Source organism: Thunnus thynnus, chromosome 7, assembly GCF_963924715.1.
Source record: "Thunnus thynnus chromosome 7, fThuThy2.1, whole genome shotgun sequence".
Classification (NCBI taxonomy): Eukaryota; Metazoa; Chordata; class Actinopteri; order Scombriformes; family Scombridae; genus Thunnus; species Thunnus thynnus.
The window spans coordinates 11,384,812-11,403,262 of NC_089523.1; the positions used below are offsets into that span (position 1 = coordinate 11,384,812).

The window sequence follows — 18,451 nt, forward strand, 5'->3', positions numbered from 1 at the left end:
TTAGTGTTTAAGGCAGGCTTACTGTATATTTGTTGTAGCTGGTTAATACTATATACAGTCAGGTAGTTTAACAAAGGTTCAAAGGTTTTATTTGTCACATACAGGGTTGTACAGTGATCTATGGTTTTGCAGTGAAATGACAAAATGACATTCTGGTAGCACCATACACTGCAAGATTGGATAAAATAAGAAGAGAAAAGAAGAATTAAGGGGGGGAGGGGGGACTTTGGGGATTATAAAGAAATACAGAGATATAAAAAAGGAAAGATTTAAGAACACATTACACGGAAAAATAACCACGTCTCAGGAGAACTTCATAGACTATGAAATTGCCTCTGCATCCTTTATAAGGTAACCTTTATAAGCTAATAATTTGCTTTTTATGCAAAATGTTCATTTTCGAAACAACTAGTAACTATCAAATAAATGTTGAGCGAAAAATACAATTTCTCTCAGAGAAATGTAGCAAAAAAAGGAAATAATTGTGCTTAAATGTAGTTGCTTTGGTAATTATAGCTGTTTACTTCCACTTTTGGTTATCATATTTCTAATTTCTGTCCCTGTAGCTTTCTGTTGCCTCGCTTTCAAAATAAATCACAACAAAAAGTCATTGAAAGTGAACCATACTGACTGATTCGGGGTTTTTCTCGAGGCGCACGTGAACGCACCACGGGATTGAAGCCTACTTTGAAGCTGGCGGGTTGGGCCACACTCCAATGAATTTACCCAGACCTACCGACCGACCGACGGAGAGGGAAAAAAAAGTCTGGCGCAGACACACGAGTCTAATCTGTTAGAAGCGGAGCTCTCATAGTGTGAGGGGAAAAAGTTTTGCCTTTGGTCGCAGCGGCGCTTCTTCTCGGTTTCACCTCTTTAGCTCGTGGAAACCAATGTGGGATAGTGATTGGAGTTGACAAGCCCGCTCCACTACTGTATCTACTCCCCCCTCCTCTCCGCTCCACACAACCAGGAAATCGTCGAGGTGTGCTTCTTTATCCCCGCTAGTGGCTACCCCGTTTGCGGGTGTAGATGCGCTTTTTTCCGCCCGTTTTCCTCGTGTTTTTATTTCACTAGTTTGACTTTTAACGCTGAGCTTCAGCTCTGAAGTCAGCCAAACTTGCCGACGAGGAGAGGATCTCCACTCTGGCCGAACAATGAGGTGGGTAAAGCGGCTCAAATCCCTTCATCTTCATTGTGTTTCCAGGCTACATTTTGCGTTTCGGCCACTAGTTTCACAAAGGCGACTGGTAAATTCCCACAATATATGACCTCTTTAGAGTCTACTTAGTAGTTAAATCGCCACAGCGGCTGTTTTCCGACACATTAAAAAAAAAGCATTTCTTACTCAGAAATAAGTCGAGCTTCTTGCTGTCGTGGTGTCGTTACAAAGTGGCACACATGAGTGTGTGTGTGGCAGGTTTCTGTGACCTTTGTGAGTCAATAACTGGATAGTGTGCGCAGGCCTATAAGAAAGTATTTTAGTCGAAATGACAGCCTAGTTATACCTGTTCAAATGTCTGAGCCTTTGAGGAAATATTAACATGTTGGGGTAGTTGAGCCGGTCAGATGACACCAACATTGTTACTGTTTCAAACTCTCCATGTTGACTCTATTGTTTTGCTCCTCTGGCTGCAGTGCTTGCTCCTATATTTGAGTACTAACATGTAATAAAACCATTCAATGAAATCTTATTCGCTTCTCGTAGGTGAGCAGCAGTGTATTTACATCTATGTTAAAGGTTAGGGTCATTTATAGAACACATGAGAGGGGTTGAGGGTCTTGCTCAAAGACACTTCAGCAGGGTGGACTCTTGTCTTTACTGGGGCTCCTTCAGCTGCAGGATCACCACTTGGCCAGCCCGCTCTCTCCCCAAATGCATTTGCTGTTTATGTCATGTCATGCATTCCTCAGCCACACATTAAAACCCATCCCTCTCCTACTATTTGTCTCCCTCTGGGAGTGCAGGGGGTTTTGCATCGGGAACAAAAATTGCTCAGTGGAAAGCTCATGTCCACGAATTCCACATCCTGTCACAGCCTGTGCAGTTGGCAATTACATGCTTTGAAGCCGCAGCTCCTGGCTGGGGCCTATTTTTTTCTTTCCTTTTCCTTACATATTTAAACTGAGTAGCGCTCTACTCAAGATGTAGCTTGAGTCCTTTTGAAAGCTTGAGAGTTTAATTCTGGGCTGTGAGCTACAGTGTTGCACAGTAAAGGTGGTGCAGGGCTGATAACCTGTGTGACTAGTTCTTTATCTCAAACCTCTTGTGTTGCCCTTTCTGCAACAATATATCTCAGCTCAGGCACATGGGTTGGTCCGCGGTTTGTGTTTGTTTTGCATATTTCTTCATATTAACTTTGGTTTCAGCAGGAACAGGAGGCACTTGAACCGCCTAAAGTCCTGCCAAAGTCACCGTGATGCGTCAAACATGTGCTGCTAACGAGGCTAGGCCTGCAACTAACGATTATTTTCATTATCGATTAATCTACTGGTTATTTTTTCGATTATGCGACGAATCGTTTAGTCTACGAAATGTCAAAAAGTAGTGGGAAAACTGTCCATTAATTTCTCAGAGCCCAAAATAACATCTTCATATATGTTGTTTTGGTCGACCAACAGTTCTAAACCCAAAGATATTCAGTTTATAATGATATAAAACAGAAAAAAGCAGAAAATCCTCTCATTTTAGAAGCTGGAACCAGCTGATTTTTGGTGGGGGGGTTTTTTGCTTGAAAAATCACGGACATGATTAATCGACTTATGAAAATCATTGCTGATTGTTTTTCTTTTGATCGACTAATCGATTAACCGACTAATTGTTACAGCTCTGATTACGGTAATGCAATAATCAGCAAAGACACTGCTTTAACATACGTAGTTCTAACTGTCAATATGAAATTTTGTGCAGCCCTGTGCTGAAAAACACAAGAGCATACCTGTGGTGTATGAGTGATTGTCAGACATGCAGGTACACAACTCTGACACGGCAGTCTCGCCACCAAGGTGCGTAATAAAATGATTGCACATGACACACAAAGATAAGAGCACTGTTTTATGGTTAAATTGCTCCACTGCACTCAATAGATACCATAAACCGCTTCAGCGAGGCACAAAAACACACAATACAAAGTGTCTACATTAAGTGCACTTGTAACATGGAGTGGTTCTCGTTGTATTTGGGGACGTCTGGCTTGTTGATGATTAGGGATGCAATGATTATAGGTTTTAATGGCACAATAATAGTTGGAGGAAAAGTCACTTCTCATGATTATTATGCGTTCATTTATTTCACAACGCCACGGGTGGATAAAATCACATGAGCATGTTTTGTTTTGAAGAGGAAGCGCAAGACACGCACTTCACCAAGGATCCTGCAACGGAGGGTTCAACTGCAGCAGTATTAGAGGTAGCCTTAGGTGAAGGTTTAAAATAGAGTGTTTTTAATTATTCTTATTCAGTATAAGATAAACTTTATTGATTCACTAGGGGCAAATATTACTAATGTAGGTATAATAATTAATCTAATTTTACATGTGGTGTTATAAAAATCTATTATTGCTTTTTTATTTGTTTTTTTTGTTGCAGTTTTAGTAAAAATGACAAAGAAATAAAGAACATCTCTTATGCAGGTGTTATTAATCACTGAAATGTAATTAATTAGATCCTATGGCATAGTGCTGGAAGTCTACAAGATCCTAATGTTAAGTTAGTCTTTTACACCTGACTCATCGACCTACCGTACAAGCGTTTACTCAACACAGATGGGAGGAAGCAACAGGATGTAAATGGTCACACTGTAGCTCTTGAGGGGATTACATGCTGATTTGGTGAGCCTTTATTTATAAATGGTGCAATGCTCCTTTTCCTGCTTTGTTGTTGTTGTTGTTGGTTTACGTTGCACTGAAAGCCCAACTCTTAACTCACCGCTACTTTGACTATAAGTGACATATTTCTATTTAATTCCCTACCGACTCAATGTTTCATTAAGTAACCTGCCACTAAAGTAATGGTTTTCTAACTTTGTTATTACTTAGTCTATTACCTTCACTTGAGCATGTATAGCTGGATGCTGATCTCGAAGATGTTGTATTAAAGGGAAACTTTGGTATTTTTCAACCCGGACCCTATTTTCCCATCATTTTTGTGTCTTAGTGACTAATGGGAACAGCAGATTTTGAAACTGGTCCAATATTGAGCGAGAGCACTTCAGCTGGCAGCTGCTAAACGGAATGTAATGTAATCCGATGGGGCAATAACACACCGTCAATGTATGTCCATTAAAAGTGCTTGTTTTTGCCACTGACAGGCTCAGATTGTTATTATAAGTGTCTGATAGCGTTGTGGGAAGGACCATACAGATATAAAATGTTTCTCTTTGAACATTTTATATCTGATCCAGTCTGTCACTGTGTCTCACCAAGTCTCGCTCAAGGAGAAGTCTCGCTCTGAAATCTTGCGAGAGTTAAGTTGTTGAAATATGCTAAATATTCATCCATGACTTTGAAAATCTTTTAGATAACACTAAGCTATGCTTTCTCTACTTCAACACAACACACTCCTCCCAGCACTCCTCTCTGCAACCCTGTCATGGCTGAATATTTAGCTGATTTCTACAGCAAATCTTGTGAGATTTATGAACGAGACTTCTCCTTTAGCGAGACTTGATTAGACACAATACCAAACGGACCGGATCAAGCGAAGGGTAAAGAAAACGTTTTATTTCTCTGTATGGTTCTTTCCATAATGATGTCAGACACTTCTAATAACAATCTGAGCCTGTCAGTGGCAAAAACAAGCACTTTTAGTGGACATACATTGACTGTGTGCTGTTGCCATGTTGGATTACATTGCAGTCTGTTTCACAGCTGCCAACTGCAGCGCTCTCGCTCAATACTGGACCAGTTTCAAAAATGGTTGTCCCCATTAGTCACTTAGACACAAAATAGGGTCCAGGTTGAAAAATACCAAAGTTTCCCTTTTTAAGTTTGAGGTGTTGGAGATCCGTCTTCTTGAACAATCCCCTATCCATTCTTTATGTATCCAAAATACTCCCACACTGACAATTTAAGGCGTTTTGGTGAATACAGTGCTTCAGTTTTGGGTCCCTCAGACATTGTCAGAACACTTCTCATTTCCTTTAGCTAATGTTGCCCCCCCTCATAAATAAATAAGGGGAGTTGCTCTCAGCAGCACGGCATTTTAAGCTGGTACACCAGGTTTGTTTTGGTTCCACCTGCAGCTTGCCGGTTGCACCTATGGACATTTTTTTTCATTGGACATTTTTTCTTTTACACAATTGTCTAGTTTTGTTTACAACCGTTGTTCATAGAAAAAAAAACATACCATAATGTCCCCTTTTTTGAGAGTGAGAACAGAAACACTCGGTTTAAAGTGCGGTAAATAGTGAAATCAGTTAATCGCTGCATCCCTGTTGATGATTGTAGGTCTATCTGGATATTGCTTTGACTGACCCTCCATTGTGGCCTGAACAGTTCATGTCACCTTGTATAATAGGTAAAGACTGGAATGCAGCTCCGTGTTCATGCTCATTGTCATCCGTCCCCGTGGAATGTAAATGTTGACACAGAAGTGCAGTCGATTGGTCAAAAGTTCAACGATTTCCCCCAAACGAACAAATGGCTCAGTAATACATCTTGACTTAAAGCTGCCTTTACATCTGCAGTCAGCAGAAACGTCCTGCCATCCCACTCGTTGTCGTCTCCGCTGTCTCTTCAGCGCACATCTGCCTTCCCAAACATAAATTCATATTACTGTGAAATTTAGAAACTCCCCTCTGAGTTTTTCTTCCACATTTTTGTCACGGGGAACGAAAATGACTTGTGTTTACAGCACCGCATCAGCATTTCGGACTATGTTATCCTTGGGTTAGGTGGTGCTGGAAGTGCGTCATCATCTGCTTTATGATTCACTGTTATTGTAGGAGAGGTGACTCTCGTCTACACACCTGTGACTCACTGACTGGGTTTCTCTGACTAAAAGACCTGCCCTATCTGACACCAGCTGTACGGCCGCCTCAGGCTCAAGTATTCCCAAATGTGATGCGAGAACACACGCAGACAGGTGTAACACATCAGCTTAATATACCATCTGCAATCTAACGAGTTCCCTGCGCTCAGTTTAGAAGCTCTACGTGCCTGGAAGCGATGCCAACTGGGCTCCTCCGCTTTTCTCCCGACACTCTCTTGAGCTTATTATTGATCAGTCTTAAAAGCAGGGAAATGGCCTCCTCCTCAGTCTCCTCCGTGTCTCCACTCCAGCCTTTTTCTGTATATGCAAAAGCTGGCAATAACCGGAGAGGAATGCAGCTCTAACAATGATTTTTGCAGTTTTGCTGTCATCTCTCCTTCCTCTATAAAAACTTCCCACTTCTTGACCCTATGTCCCAACAGGCCAGCAGTAGCTGTGTTTTTTTTTTTTCTTTTTAAAGGCATTTAGCAATATTAGTGTGCATGTCCATTTAAGGATAACAAGATGAAACTCATTGGTGTTGCGATAGCAGTGTGTTCATGCCTTTGTGTTGCATAATGTTCATAGCAGTGAGTCTGGTGTGTTGGGATGCTAATTTTTCATGTCTCCACTTGTTCTCCCGATTCCCTTGTACAGTGTGATTTTTTTTTTTTTTTTTTTTTTCTTTTGAAGTCTGATATCAGGAGCTTTCTTTAAACCGACTCAACAGCAAACAGTGTCACTCCCTAAAATCAAAATATTAAGCAAAGAAATTTGATCCTGATGTATTTTTTTCCTGGGTACGGCTGTGTACAACTGAACTGATGTTAGCAGTGATTCTAATTTATCTTCACAGGTTTTTTTTTTTTGCAACATACCCAGATATGTAGGAGACACCCTGCATATACCCCAAATGATTGCGCTTTGTAGAGTGAACATAAGCACCCTCTTTTTCATTTTGTTTCTCAACCAAAGACCTCTTAATATCCATGCTCCCCCCTGTGCCCCGGCAGCAATAATAATTCGAGGTAATTGGGGTGTGCTTGTGGGAATTCTTATCTATAATGGGTTAAGAATAATGGCTTTATTTCATGCGTCATAAAGAGTTGCATGTTGATGCACACTTCAAAAGACTCCTCGGTGCATCACTGTACAGTCAGTGTGACAGTGTGTCTAAATGTTCACAAAGCCCTCCCACCCCCCAGTATGCTTCATCACTCCACAGTCTCCAGTATTAAAAACGCCCCAATCACTGCAACCCCCTCCCCTGAAACAATTCACCCCTCTCGGTCCTCCCACCTCTCATACTCATAAATAGGCCATTATGCTGTCCTGCCTCTTGGATTAGACGCTTTGCTACAGGAGTTGCTCAACATACAAAACCTTCTATTGTCCAGTTTCCTTGGTGGTGGTGGCTGCTGTTTTTTCTTTTAATTGTGCCCTCAGGCTGTTATGTTCGCTCTGTATGCTATTGATTTCTTGTATGACCACTTTATTTTTAACTTTTAGCATAACTAGGTTGTTGCTCATGTCTCAATCACATAAAGTTGTTGTTCAGTGAGCTAGCTGTTGTGGACTGGATGTTAAATTATATAAGGTAAGGGTGAATGATACAGTGGGTACAGTCTTCTGTCATGGTATATGAAAATGTATTTAGCCAAATCAATATATAGTAATATAAAGATGAAACAAAAAATTGAAAACAGAAGATGATCGATAGATTAGTTGATAAGGAAAACAATAGTTTGTTGCGGCCGTGTTGTGTTAAGATTTTTTAGGATATTCATATAACCAGGTGCTAATGTCTGCTTGTTGCTAATCCATTGAATCAAATACCTGACAAGTCAAGTTTCATCATCACATTGATGCAAATGTCCTGTAATATCCTGCAGTCCTGCTCTGATTGATCTAATACAAACATTCATATTAAAGGGATGTCTACCTCGGTATAAACAGTGTGGTAAAGTGCTTGATGGTTCATTGATTTCTATTATCTATTGGTACTGTATATATCTTCATATCAAACATAATATAAGGTTATGCAGATCCTAATGATATGGCTGTTGCAAGTTAAGTGGAAAGAAGTAAACATTTCTTTAGAGGCTGACCATTGCCCAGATAAACATTAGCACGGTCTAAAGAATAGGAAACTACCTCTGTTAGTCCATCTCAAAACCACTGTGGTGTTTTTCCACCTTTCATTGTACTGAGATTGCCATCCGCTGAACTTAGAATAAACACAATAAAAAGCACAGAGAATGGACCCTGAAGAAGAAATGTGAAATGTGAAGCTTATGTTTCTTTTGAGCTTGTATTACTTCTTCTCTGGCAGCGATCTAGCCGCCATCAGTGTCCGATCAAGCAGAACCAACTGCTCTACAGTGGCAGATAGAAATTTAAAGCTACATCTCAAAACCTGATGGAGCTGATGGAGAGTCTGTGTCTAGCATCGTAGTGAAACCAATGCTTTGTTGTGGGTAGTATATTGTATGGTCAGCACTGCTAATGGCCACAGAGATACATTGGGTTCATCAGGGGTCCACTGCTTAATGGAGTGTAATGGATGCCAGTATAAAAACTGCTTTATGTTGTCAACCATTTTAAGCATACTATCTATCTTTCAGGTTGGATCTTAACTTCACTTATCTACTTGATTGGAAGATTGTATAAGATAGTGACTGCTTTTCTGGTCCATTTCTTTTACATTATTACCAGGCAGCACTTATACGTCTGGGTTGTATGGAAGGATAATATTGATTTTAACCACATATGGACTTCAGATTTATAACAGAAGGCTTAAAAGGAGAACCTGTTGTAACTTCTTCTGTCTAAGACTGAACCATTTTCTGCATGGGAGAACATTTTTATGCATGAACAGTGATGCACATAATCAGTTTACAGAAACAGTTTTGTCCTGGACGCTACACGAGACTCACACTATTCCTCTTTCTGAGTCTCAGTGGTCTAATGTGGTCTATGTGACGGGTACAAGTTGAAAACTGGAAATTAATCGAGCAGCTTCTCCTTTTGTTTAAGAGTCATCTGTTAAAATAGTTAATACTCAACGCTCAGTCATGGGTGAACATTGGCCTGAATCTTTCATTAGTTTTTTTTCATTGGGTTTTCTTTGGCTTGTGTCTTGAAAAAAAAGGCTGAGAGTTTGTTCAGTTATCAAAGAGCCAGCCCTGTGTTGTCAAGGCAACCAGAATACACATGTGAGAAGAAATACATTCATTGTACAGATCTTTAAAAATACTCAATATTGCAGTTTTCTTAGGATCATAAGTTTGTTGTTGCTGCTAGTTGGACATCTAGGTTTGTGGATTTTAAAAAGAATAAGGCGGCAACTGATGAGTATTTTCATTATTGATTCATTTGTTGACTATTTTCTTGATTAATTGATTAGTTGTTTGGACCATGAAATGTCAGAAAATAGTGAAACATGTCGATCACTGTTTCCTAGAGCCCAAGATGACATGCTAAAAGGTCTTGTTTTGTTCCAACCAAGAGTCCACAACCCAAAGATATTCAATTTACTGTCATAGAGGACTAAAGAAAATAATCACAGTTGAGAAACTGAGATCAGAGAATTTGGACATTTTAAATTAAAGGATCAATCGGTTATCAAAATAGTTGGAGATTCATTTAATAGTTGACAACTAATCGACTTATTGTCGCAACTTTAAAAAAAAAAAGAGTGTAAAGTACACAAATGTTGGTCAAAAAAGTCTACACACTTATGCCCCACAGTTAATTAGAAGCAGGAAACGTGATTTAGGTGTTGCCTCCTTCCGTTTCAGAGCTTTTGTCTTTCTCAACTTTGCCCTCAGAGTTGAGAAAAGTCACCATGCAAAGGAAAAAAGAGTACAAGTCAGGACAGCTGAGAGGCTTTTTTCTTTCATCCACTCTCTGCAGTGGATCGTTCCTCTCCGGGGGGGGGAGTAGGCCTGCCTCCCTCCTTTACCCAAGTCAGGGAGGATGTGCTCCAACCTGTAAAAGGAATTGAGCTCAGTGAGGAGGACGGAGGTGAGACGGTTCCAAATATGGGCATCAAGTGTGCCAGTTGTAGCAGGAAGGAATTCATCTCAGCTCTTGAAGTGGTCAAACAACAAAATGAGAGTCCGTGGCCAAAACGTCTGTTCAACTTTTCCACAATGCTCCGTAAACGATTCCAGGCGAGGGATGAGTCAGTGCGCAGAAAAATGCAGAGGGGTTTTCTGAGTAGTGATGTTTCAGCTAAATATGTCCGACTCCATTCAGACAAAGATATTGAGGAAAAAGAACTGAAGAATAGCTGAGATAGCCTGGATGCCTGTTTCTGTGCGGCCGACTTGCGGAGGCAGAAAGCAGTAGCTTGCAGCAAGTGTGTGTTTATTTGTGTGCTTTTAACAGCGTGCCAGGACCTGTGTGAGAAGAAACAAGCATGAGGAAAAGGACAAAGAAAAGAGGGAGTGAAGTTAGCAGATGACTAAGGCAAAGGAGGGCTGGTAGAGATTTCCTTTTCTAGCCCTACTTTTAGAGTAAAGGCTTTTAATTTTTTATTTAACTTTTACTGCAACTACTTGCTTTCCAAAAGTCTATTTTGAAGTAAAACAGTTATTGAAGTTCATTGTAGTACATAGAAATGTGCTGAACTCCATCCACCAAAAGGATATTGCTAAATACAGTAATGTTTTCCCCCCCGAAGTAGTTCTTCTTTGGGTTTTACTTTTTCCAAATTTTAGATATTTAAGCAAGAACGAAACATTTCAGTTCTTTTTAATATTTGATAACCACCAGTAGAGTCCTCAGGATTTGCATTTGCTATTTAGAGTCTTTTCCTCTCTGTGTTCATGTTATCCGTCCATCTCATATTTTGAAAAAAGGACAAAAAGCTGCATCAATGGGAAGTTTATTCTCAACTCTGGATGTCAGGCTACACATTAACATTTATGGGGCTCTCACAACAGGAACTGTACTTTGCAGCTTGAAAGCTTATCTTGACTTGCACCTTCTTTTACAGTCAGTGATAGTCACTGAACTACACATATCCCATGAGAACTCTTTGCTTCTCATGTCAATATTCAGAGTTTCAGAGTCATGTGGGCACAGCTGAACGTCACTGATAGCCGTATACGCGGCCCGAGGGTGCTCTGAGGATAGCGCGCTGTCAGATGATCGGGCTAGCATCAACAGGCTATTGTGTGGACTCCCCATGTCCGAGTCAGCATCAGAGGTCAAGTACCTCACCACCATCATGACCTCAGTCCGGCGTGTGTAATGAGGCAGCACTATACTAACAAGCTTTTTGCACTTTATCATCAATAATGCAACAAAGGCCCCTAAAGTTTTGCATCAGTCTAGTTTTCATAAAGTGAAATTGTTGATCACGGAGGAAGGAAAATTCAATCTCTTGTAATTTGGAATTGACCAGAAAGTGCTCACATACTCACATTTGATGAATTGTGCAGCATGGGTTTACTGTATACGGGGCACCATGCACATACTGGCACATGCTGGGCTTTTCCACGGTGCTTTTTTTTTTTTTTTTTTACAGCTAACATTTCCTTTTCTCACTTCTGTCTGCGGTGTCTGTCTGGAACTTGACTTTCCTAGTTTTGCCTCATGTTGCTGTGGTGGGAAGGGAGAGTTTTACTCTTCACTTATGAATGAGTTTTTACTATATATATATCCACCTTAACATCATCCATTCACTTTTGTAAATAAAGAGAAAAGAAATCTGATAGCATGAGGTATGAGGTCATTTTGAGGTTTTCTGCAGTAAAGACCTTTCAATAGACCAAATCATTCAAATGTTCATCTGTAAACTATTTATGGAAAACCCATAGATCATATCATAGATATATCAGTATCGGTGTGTATGTTGTCGGATATCTGCCTATTTGTATATGTATAGGCACGTAAAATACATATGTGTATTTTTTAAAGTTATATAGGCAGCCTCTTATGTATATTTGATCCTTTTCTTAATTCAGGTTTAATATATACGTACGTTCTGTGTATATATAAGATTATTGGCCCATATATAGATAATGGAATTATTTTTCTTTCTAATATTGGTATTGGCCCTAAAAACCCAGTATCAGTCGAGCCCTGACGTCAATATTTATCTTCCGTGACTATTATTTGTTAAATGTGGGTTTTATTTTTATCAGGCCGTGACAGAGATGGAGGAAGTGGTTTGGTTATGTGCCACCACACACTACTAAGTGACTTATTGTCATTCCCCGTGTGCTCTTCATGTGACGTTTTGCAGCAGACAAACAAGAAAGTAACTGTTGAATCACTTTTTATTCATCTAAGGCGCGGTAAGGCCACCTAAGGGTTATCATTACTGTTACTCATCTTATCTTTAATATTTGGCTGTGAGTTGTGTGTGTGTGTGAATCAAATGTCAAAGCCCTGAAAAACACTCTTGTATTAATTAATGAGACGTGACATGCAGTAGCTGGTCAGTAATGTGAATGAGTTACCCCCTACAGGCCTCAGCCTCCTTCACTGTCCGGATGTTCACCACAGAGACAGTTACTCCTGAAGGCAAGAATAACTCAAAAGCCTGAACATCATTAAAAATGATAGTTGGCTGTAGTCGTGAGGGCAAAAAAAAGGCTTTTCATATAGTGGTATTATGAACTTCTGGAAGAGAAGGAAGCCTGACGAATGAGGAGGGACAGCGAGCCAGGAATGGATGTAGAGGTAAACGCTATTACTCTACTTAGTGTCTAGACAAGACTGAGAAATCTCAGCCTCAGGACTAATATTTCATGTATGTTGTTTTTGCTTAGTATAACATTTTTTTTTATGAACAGGATGAATGTGCAATTATATGAATCATGGAATTTATGTGTGCCCTGTATTCCTATCCCTCTCTCTGTAAGTCTGATCCAGACTAATACGCGCTGCAGTCTTATGTAAGATAGATCTTCACATGAATGCCACCAAGAGGCATCTCCGCACATATCTCCTACTGTGTTAAATAGTTTGATTTTGAAAGAATGGTGAGCTAAAGGGAGAAGAGCGAGGTGGGAGGGTCAGGTAAATGGAGGAGGAGGAGGAGGAGGAGGAGGGAAGAGACAGAGCCACCGGGCCTGACTGTACTTGCCAGCACATTTGGGGAAAAGCTCTGAGAGCACAGCCTTATACAGACATTTCCAAGAGAGCATGTGCCCTGGCTGTGCACTGCGGTTTCCTGTTAACCCCTTACTGACCAAGAAACCACAGTAGGATGAAGAACTTGCTGTGGCTGTAGTTATGACATTTAAAGACAGTTTTTTTTTTGTGTTCTTCTAAGTATATGTGTGGTAATCATTATCATTCGCAGAAATGCAGGTCCACATTTGTATTTGTCACGTCCTTTGCTTGTGGTATTTTAAAGGTTGGTGGCTCAAATCCTTCCCAGAGCATCAGCCAATGACCTATTTGTGCTTAAGAGAAAACCTCTTAAGTCAACTGGTCACTTAGTTAGCTCAGCTCTACAGCCAGCCTCGCTGCCCTCACCAGTGGACTGGCTGGTGGTCTTCGGGCTGAGGAAGGACAGGAATAGACTGTTTATAGCCGCCGCCTGCCGCGGTTCATTCCAGTACTAAAACACCGTCCAGTTAAACCCGGCCAAGAGCCCTCCGCCGCCTGCGCACCGGGTCAACACATGGACACACGTGTTGGCAGGTTGACAGGTGTGAGGGCGTGCGTACAAGTCCTTGTGTTTTATGCGCGTGTGCCACACACGCTTTTAGAGTCTCAGTGTCCGTAGTTCTATCAATAATGCAGCCGCTCACTCTCAGTCTCACTCTTGAGCCCTCGCTTTCTCTGCCATTAAAAATGCATCCGTTTCCCAGTCCCGAGTCTCTGTCCCCTCCCAGTTCCTATAAGCCCTCTCTGCCCAGCACATCGAAAGCATGCTCGCTGCTCAACAGATCAGGAAACACTGCAGTGTTTTTGATGTTGATTCCTGCTACCAAAGGTGGTGTTTAACCTGATTGAGGTGACCGTTGAAGGATTTAAGAACAATACTAAGCCTGTTTACAGTGTGTCTTCTCTCCTTTGTAAAAATCCTTTCTTTATATGTTGTTGTCAAAATAGTTGTCTTTAGTAAGTTCTAGTTCAAATACTAAAAGCAAACATCTAAAATCGTGCAGTAACAATCCACAGGAATGCGAGCTGTGCCCAGCCATGTCACACTGAGCATGTTAAGTCATAATGTTGTGAAGGAAAAATAATTAGTTGCGTAATACATTTTGAGTGTTTGAATTAAACAAATTAGAGTCTGACCGATTTTTTATGCCGATAACATACAAAATCATTTTTAGTAAGTGTTTTTTTTTTTTTTTTTTTTTTTTAAAGAAGTTTGATTTACGATAAGAATCATATTACTATAAGTCATTTTCTTGTTATTTATGGACTGACTTATACAGATACCAATATATCTGCCATAAGCTGATATCAGACGATGTATTGGCCAGGCTGAGTTATCCATCTAGCTTTACTCAGCATAGACTGAGTCACCTCTTTATCAGTCACATGGCAGCTTTCAGTATCAGAATGAGGAACTTAAGATTCTTAAAACTATTAAAAAATAACTAATGCTGAAATCCTCATCTCAACCAGCTTCATCCCATAATCCCACAACTGTCTTGTCTTACACATTTTATTTGATTTTAGAAGTCCTGTCTCGTTCTTCACTTCTCAGCTGTCTGAACGTTGTCCAAGGTTAGATCTGATCTCATTACAAGCCTCTCACCTGATTTTCTGCCTGAAAGCATTTCTCATGAAATGTTAAGAGGAATGTAAGTAAGTTTGACCATTCATTATGCTGACAAATTAAATTAAATTAGCTTCGACCAAATTATATAACAACTGTTTGTTTTTGCCAGATTTTTTCCCAAAATATAGGAAATCCGAAGTCAAAAGAGGCAAAAAAAAACAACCTCTCCAGCTGCCAGTTGCTAAAAAAAACAATATCATAGAGGAAGAAAAAATGGGACTAACATGTTGCTAAGATGTGTGCCAATTTACTTACACAATCACAGGAAGGTGTCAAAGTTTATACAACACATTTTAATGTGATTGACAGCACACCAGCAGCTTTCTGACATGCGATCGTGTAAACCTCTCCCACCCGATACACAGGCAGGTTACGTTTAATGTTTCAAGTTATTCAAAGAATGTTTTTTAAAGGGATTTTTATAGGCCTAATTTTTTTTTTGAGTAGTTCCTGACTGGAGATGAGCCAGCCTCCCAAACATCCAGCCATCAAAGCATAAATCTTTCCTCATAATTCTCTCCTTATGTTCATTTATCCTTCCTAGCAGACATGTAATTTCCAGTTAACATGGACTAAATTTAAATGTTATCATCTGGTTGGAAAATATAGGACCTGTGTGTGTTTGTGTGTGTGTGTGTGTACATTGATTTTTCAGGCTGAGGCAGTCCTTATTAGGCAGGGTTGGCAGCAGGAAGTGGGTTGTGGCTTTGGTGCTGTGTCACAGGAAGTAGCAGATTGTATCACGGGCGGGACAGATGGAGGGGGAGAGGAGGAAGGGATGGATTAGGGGACTATAGGGAGAGCATAGGGGGGCAAATAAAGAGAGGTGGGGGAGGAATGGTTAAAAATTAGAATTGACAGCCAACCACCTTTTTGTTCCTGTGTGTGTCTGTGCTGCCTTTCATCTTCTGCACTGTTCTTTTATACCAAAAAAACTTGCAAATTGTTTGCAGTTTTTGTTGTGGTTTAGAAATGTTAGTATTTGGTCTATATGGAACTTTTATCTTTAGATCTCAGTGTCTGAAATGCAAACCTGCGTGCAGACACTTCAATGTTGTTACCTAATTTTGCATACAAGCGGGCATACCTGAGTCCGCTTTAACTCGTGTGCATCCTGACTGCACGGAACTATAAATAAATGTTTTGTCATTGATCTCAAAGTGCATGTTTTCCCACAAAGTGTGAGGAGTTGGAGGCTGATGTAGAGCAGGTGGAAGATTCCAGAGCCTCGGCACAGCTTCCTGTCTTTGTCAGCCTCCATTGTTGTCTCGTCCCCCATCTTGTTTGGGATCAAACTAATCTCTTTTTCTCCTCTCAAATCAACACTTCATTGCATTTCCTCTCTTGGTCTTTCACTTTGTACCTCTTGTATACGTGTCAAAACATTTTTGCACATGTGCACCACCATCCCTCTCTACTCTACTCTTCATCAACTCTTGCTCCAGTCTGTGCTGTTTCTAAAAACTTCAATTATACGCTTATGATGTCTGATACACATGCTAAAGGAGGACCTGGAGATGTTTGGTGTAGTTGTCTACACCAGGCAGCCTGTGGGTCCGTCTGAAGCTCAGAAACCTGTGTGATCTATCATAGTAGTGTGTGTGTCAGTGGCACTCTATTGTGATCGTGTGAGTTAGACAAGATGAGGCCATGCTAGCCTGGAACGACTGGCTCCCGTCTCTAAAATGGTTTGTTTATAGAGTGTTTTTGGTCTGGTTGTCCATCCGGAGTCTCCAGTTCCTCCTCACTTGATTCTCCCTCTGTGTTTGCTTCATTCCTTCCAGCTGCAGTCGACACTACATATCATATTTAACAGCACTGCACTGTGGAAAAATGATGATATTAAGTTGTGGTCACACACACACACACACACACGCACACAAGTCTTTTCACCAAATAGGGTTCTGCAACTTTTTATTATCACGTTTAACACAAACAATTAGCCGGAAACTGATTTGGTCATTAGATAATGTATCAGAACTGAAGTTCATAATACCTTGTCCTTCTTCAAGGGCAGAATGGATGAGAAATACTGTATGTGTCTTAACAGACCTTCATGACCTACATCTAGCAGATGCTGATTCATTTTCATAGTTGCAAGATGCAGAGATCTGCTCATTTTTATAGATCTTCTTGGCTGTAATCATAAAAAAAATAAACCATCTATGTTTGTGGTAGCGGCGGTTAAGATTCTTCATATGCATTATCAGATGTAACTACCACAAACCATTTGTGGTTTCATTTTTGTGGCTCTACATTCATCTCGCAGCTGCCAGCACGTTTTGCTCTGAGGCACACACTTATAACCTCTTCCTTATCTCGAGGGAAGCAAGCCTTTATAAATATGAAGCAGTTAGTTCATACAGTTTATCTGTAAAACATGAAGCTTGGTTGTCGCTACCTTCTTGAAGGAGGGATTTGTTTTAGAGTCACTTATCAACATCATACTCTCAAAACTCACTCCTGCTGTGTTCTAAATCCAACTTTGTGTCTGTCTCGCCCTCTCTCTTCCAGTGAGTCGAGTATTTGCCAGGCTCGGGCCACTGTGATGATCTATGACGATGGCAATAAGAAGTGGCTGCCGGCAGGCACTGGACCCCAGACCTTCAGCAGAGTCCAGATCTATCACAACCCCTCCAACAATGCCTTCAGGATAGTGGGACGCAAGATGCAGACAGACCAGCAGGTACATCTGCCAGCTTTTGGCAGGCTGTGTTTCTGAGGAAATTTGTGTGTGTGTATGAGTTTGCCTCTGGAAATGTGAGCATGTAGTTTATTCATGCATCTCTGTCATACGGCCCGTGGGCGTCTGTGGTGTCCTGTGCCTCGGGGCGTCTGAGTAAGTGTGAGACAGTCTATCTTTATGCAGTGCATTCAGAAAGTATTCAGACACCTTCACTTTCTTCACATTATGTTGCAACCTTATGCTAAAATCATTTAAATTCATTTTTTTCCCCTCATGAATCTACACTCAACACCCCATAGTGACAAAGTGAAAACAGGATTTTAGAAATTTTTGCAAATTCATTATAAAGGAAAAACTGAAATATCACATTGACATGAGTATTCAGAGCCTTTACTCTTGGTTACTTGGTTGAAGCACTTTTGGCAGCGATTACAGCCACGAGTCTTCTTGGGTATGACGCAACAAGCTTTGTACACCTGGATTTGGGGATTTTCTGACATTCTTCTCTGCAGATCCTCTCAAGCTCTGTCAGGTTGGATGGGGACTGTCAGAGGGCAGCCATTTTCAGGTCTCTCCAGAGATGTTGGATTTGGTTCAAGTCAGGGCTCTGGCTGAGCCACTCAAGGTCATTCACAGAGTTGTCCCTAAGCCACTCCTGCATTGTTTTGGCTGTGTGCTTAGGGTCACTGTCCTGTTGGAAGGTGAACATTTCGCCCAGTCTAAGGTCCTGGGTGCTCTGGTACAGGTTTTCATTAAGGATATCTCTGTACTTTGCTCCATTCAGCTTTCCCTCAACCCTGACCTGTCCCAGTCCTAGTCCCTGCCGCTGAAAAACACCCCCACAGCATGATGCTGCTGCCGCCACCACCGTGCTTCACCATTGGGATGGTATTGGGCAGGTGATGAGCGGTGCCTAGTTTCCTCCAGCTGTGGTGCTTAGAATTGAGGTCAACCAGTCCAATCTTAGTTTCATCAGACCAGAGAATCTTGTTTCTCACAGTCCGAGAGTCTTTTAGGTGCTTTTTTGCAAACTCCAA

General features: G+C 40.9%; 1 protein-coding gene across 3 annotated transcripts in view; it reads left to right on the forward strand.

Moving 5' to 3' along the window:
• The first annotated feature begins 687 nt into the window (after positions 1-687).
• The window catches only part of vaspb (vasodilator stimulated phosphoprotein b), a 28,242-nt gene continuing 10,478 nt past the window's right edge, over positions 688-18,451 (forward strand). The window contains exons 1-2 of one of the 3 annotated variants that reach the window (XM_067594304.1): positions 688-1,159; positions 17,243-17,414. In XM_067594304.1, the coding sequence (XP_067450405.1) occupies positions 1,155-1,159; positions 17,243-17,414 (177 nt within the window). In that variant the 5' untranslated portion in view covers positions 688-1,154. The remainder of the gene's footprint in view (positions 1,160-17,242; positions 17,415-18,451) is intronic. The other 2 variants (XM_067594303.1, XM_067594305.1) reach the window with 2 other exon arrangements.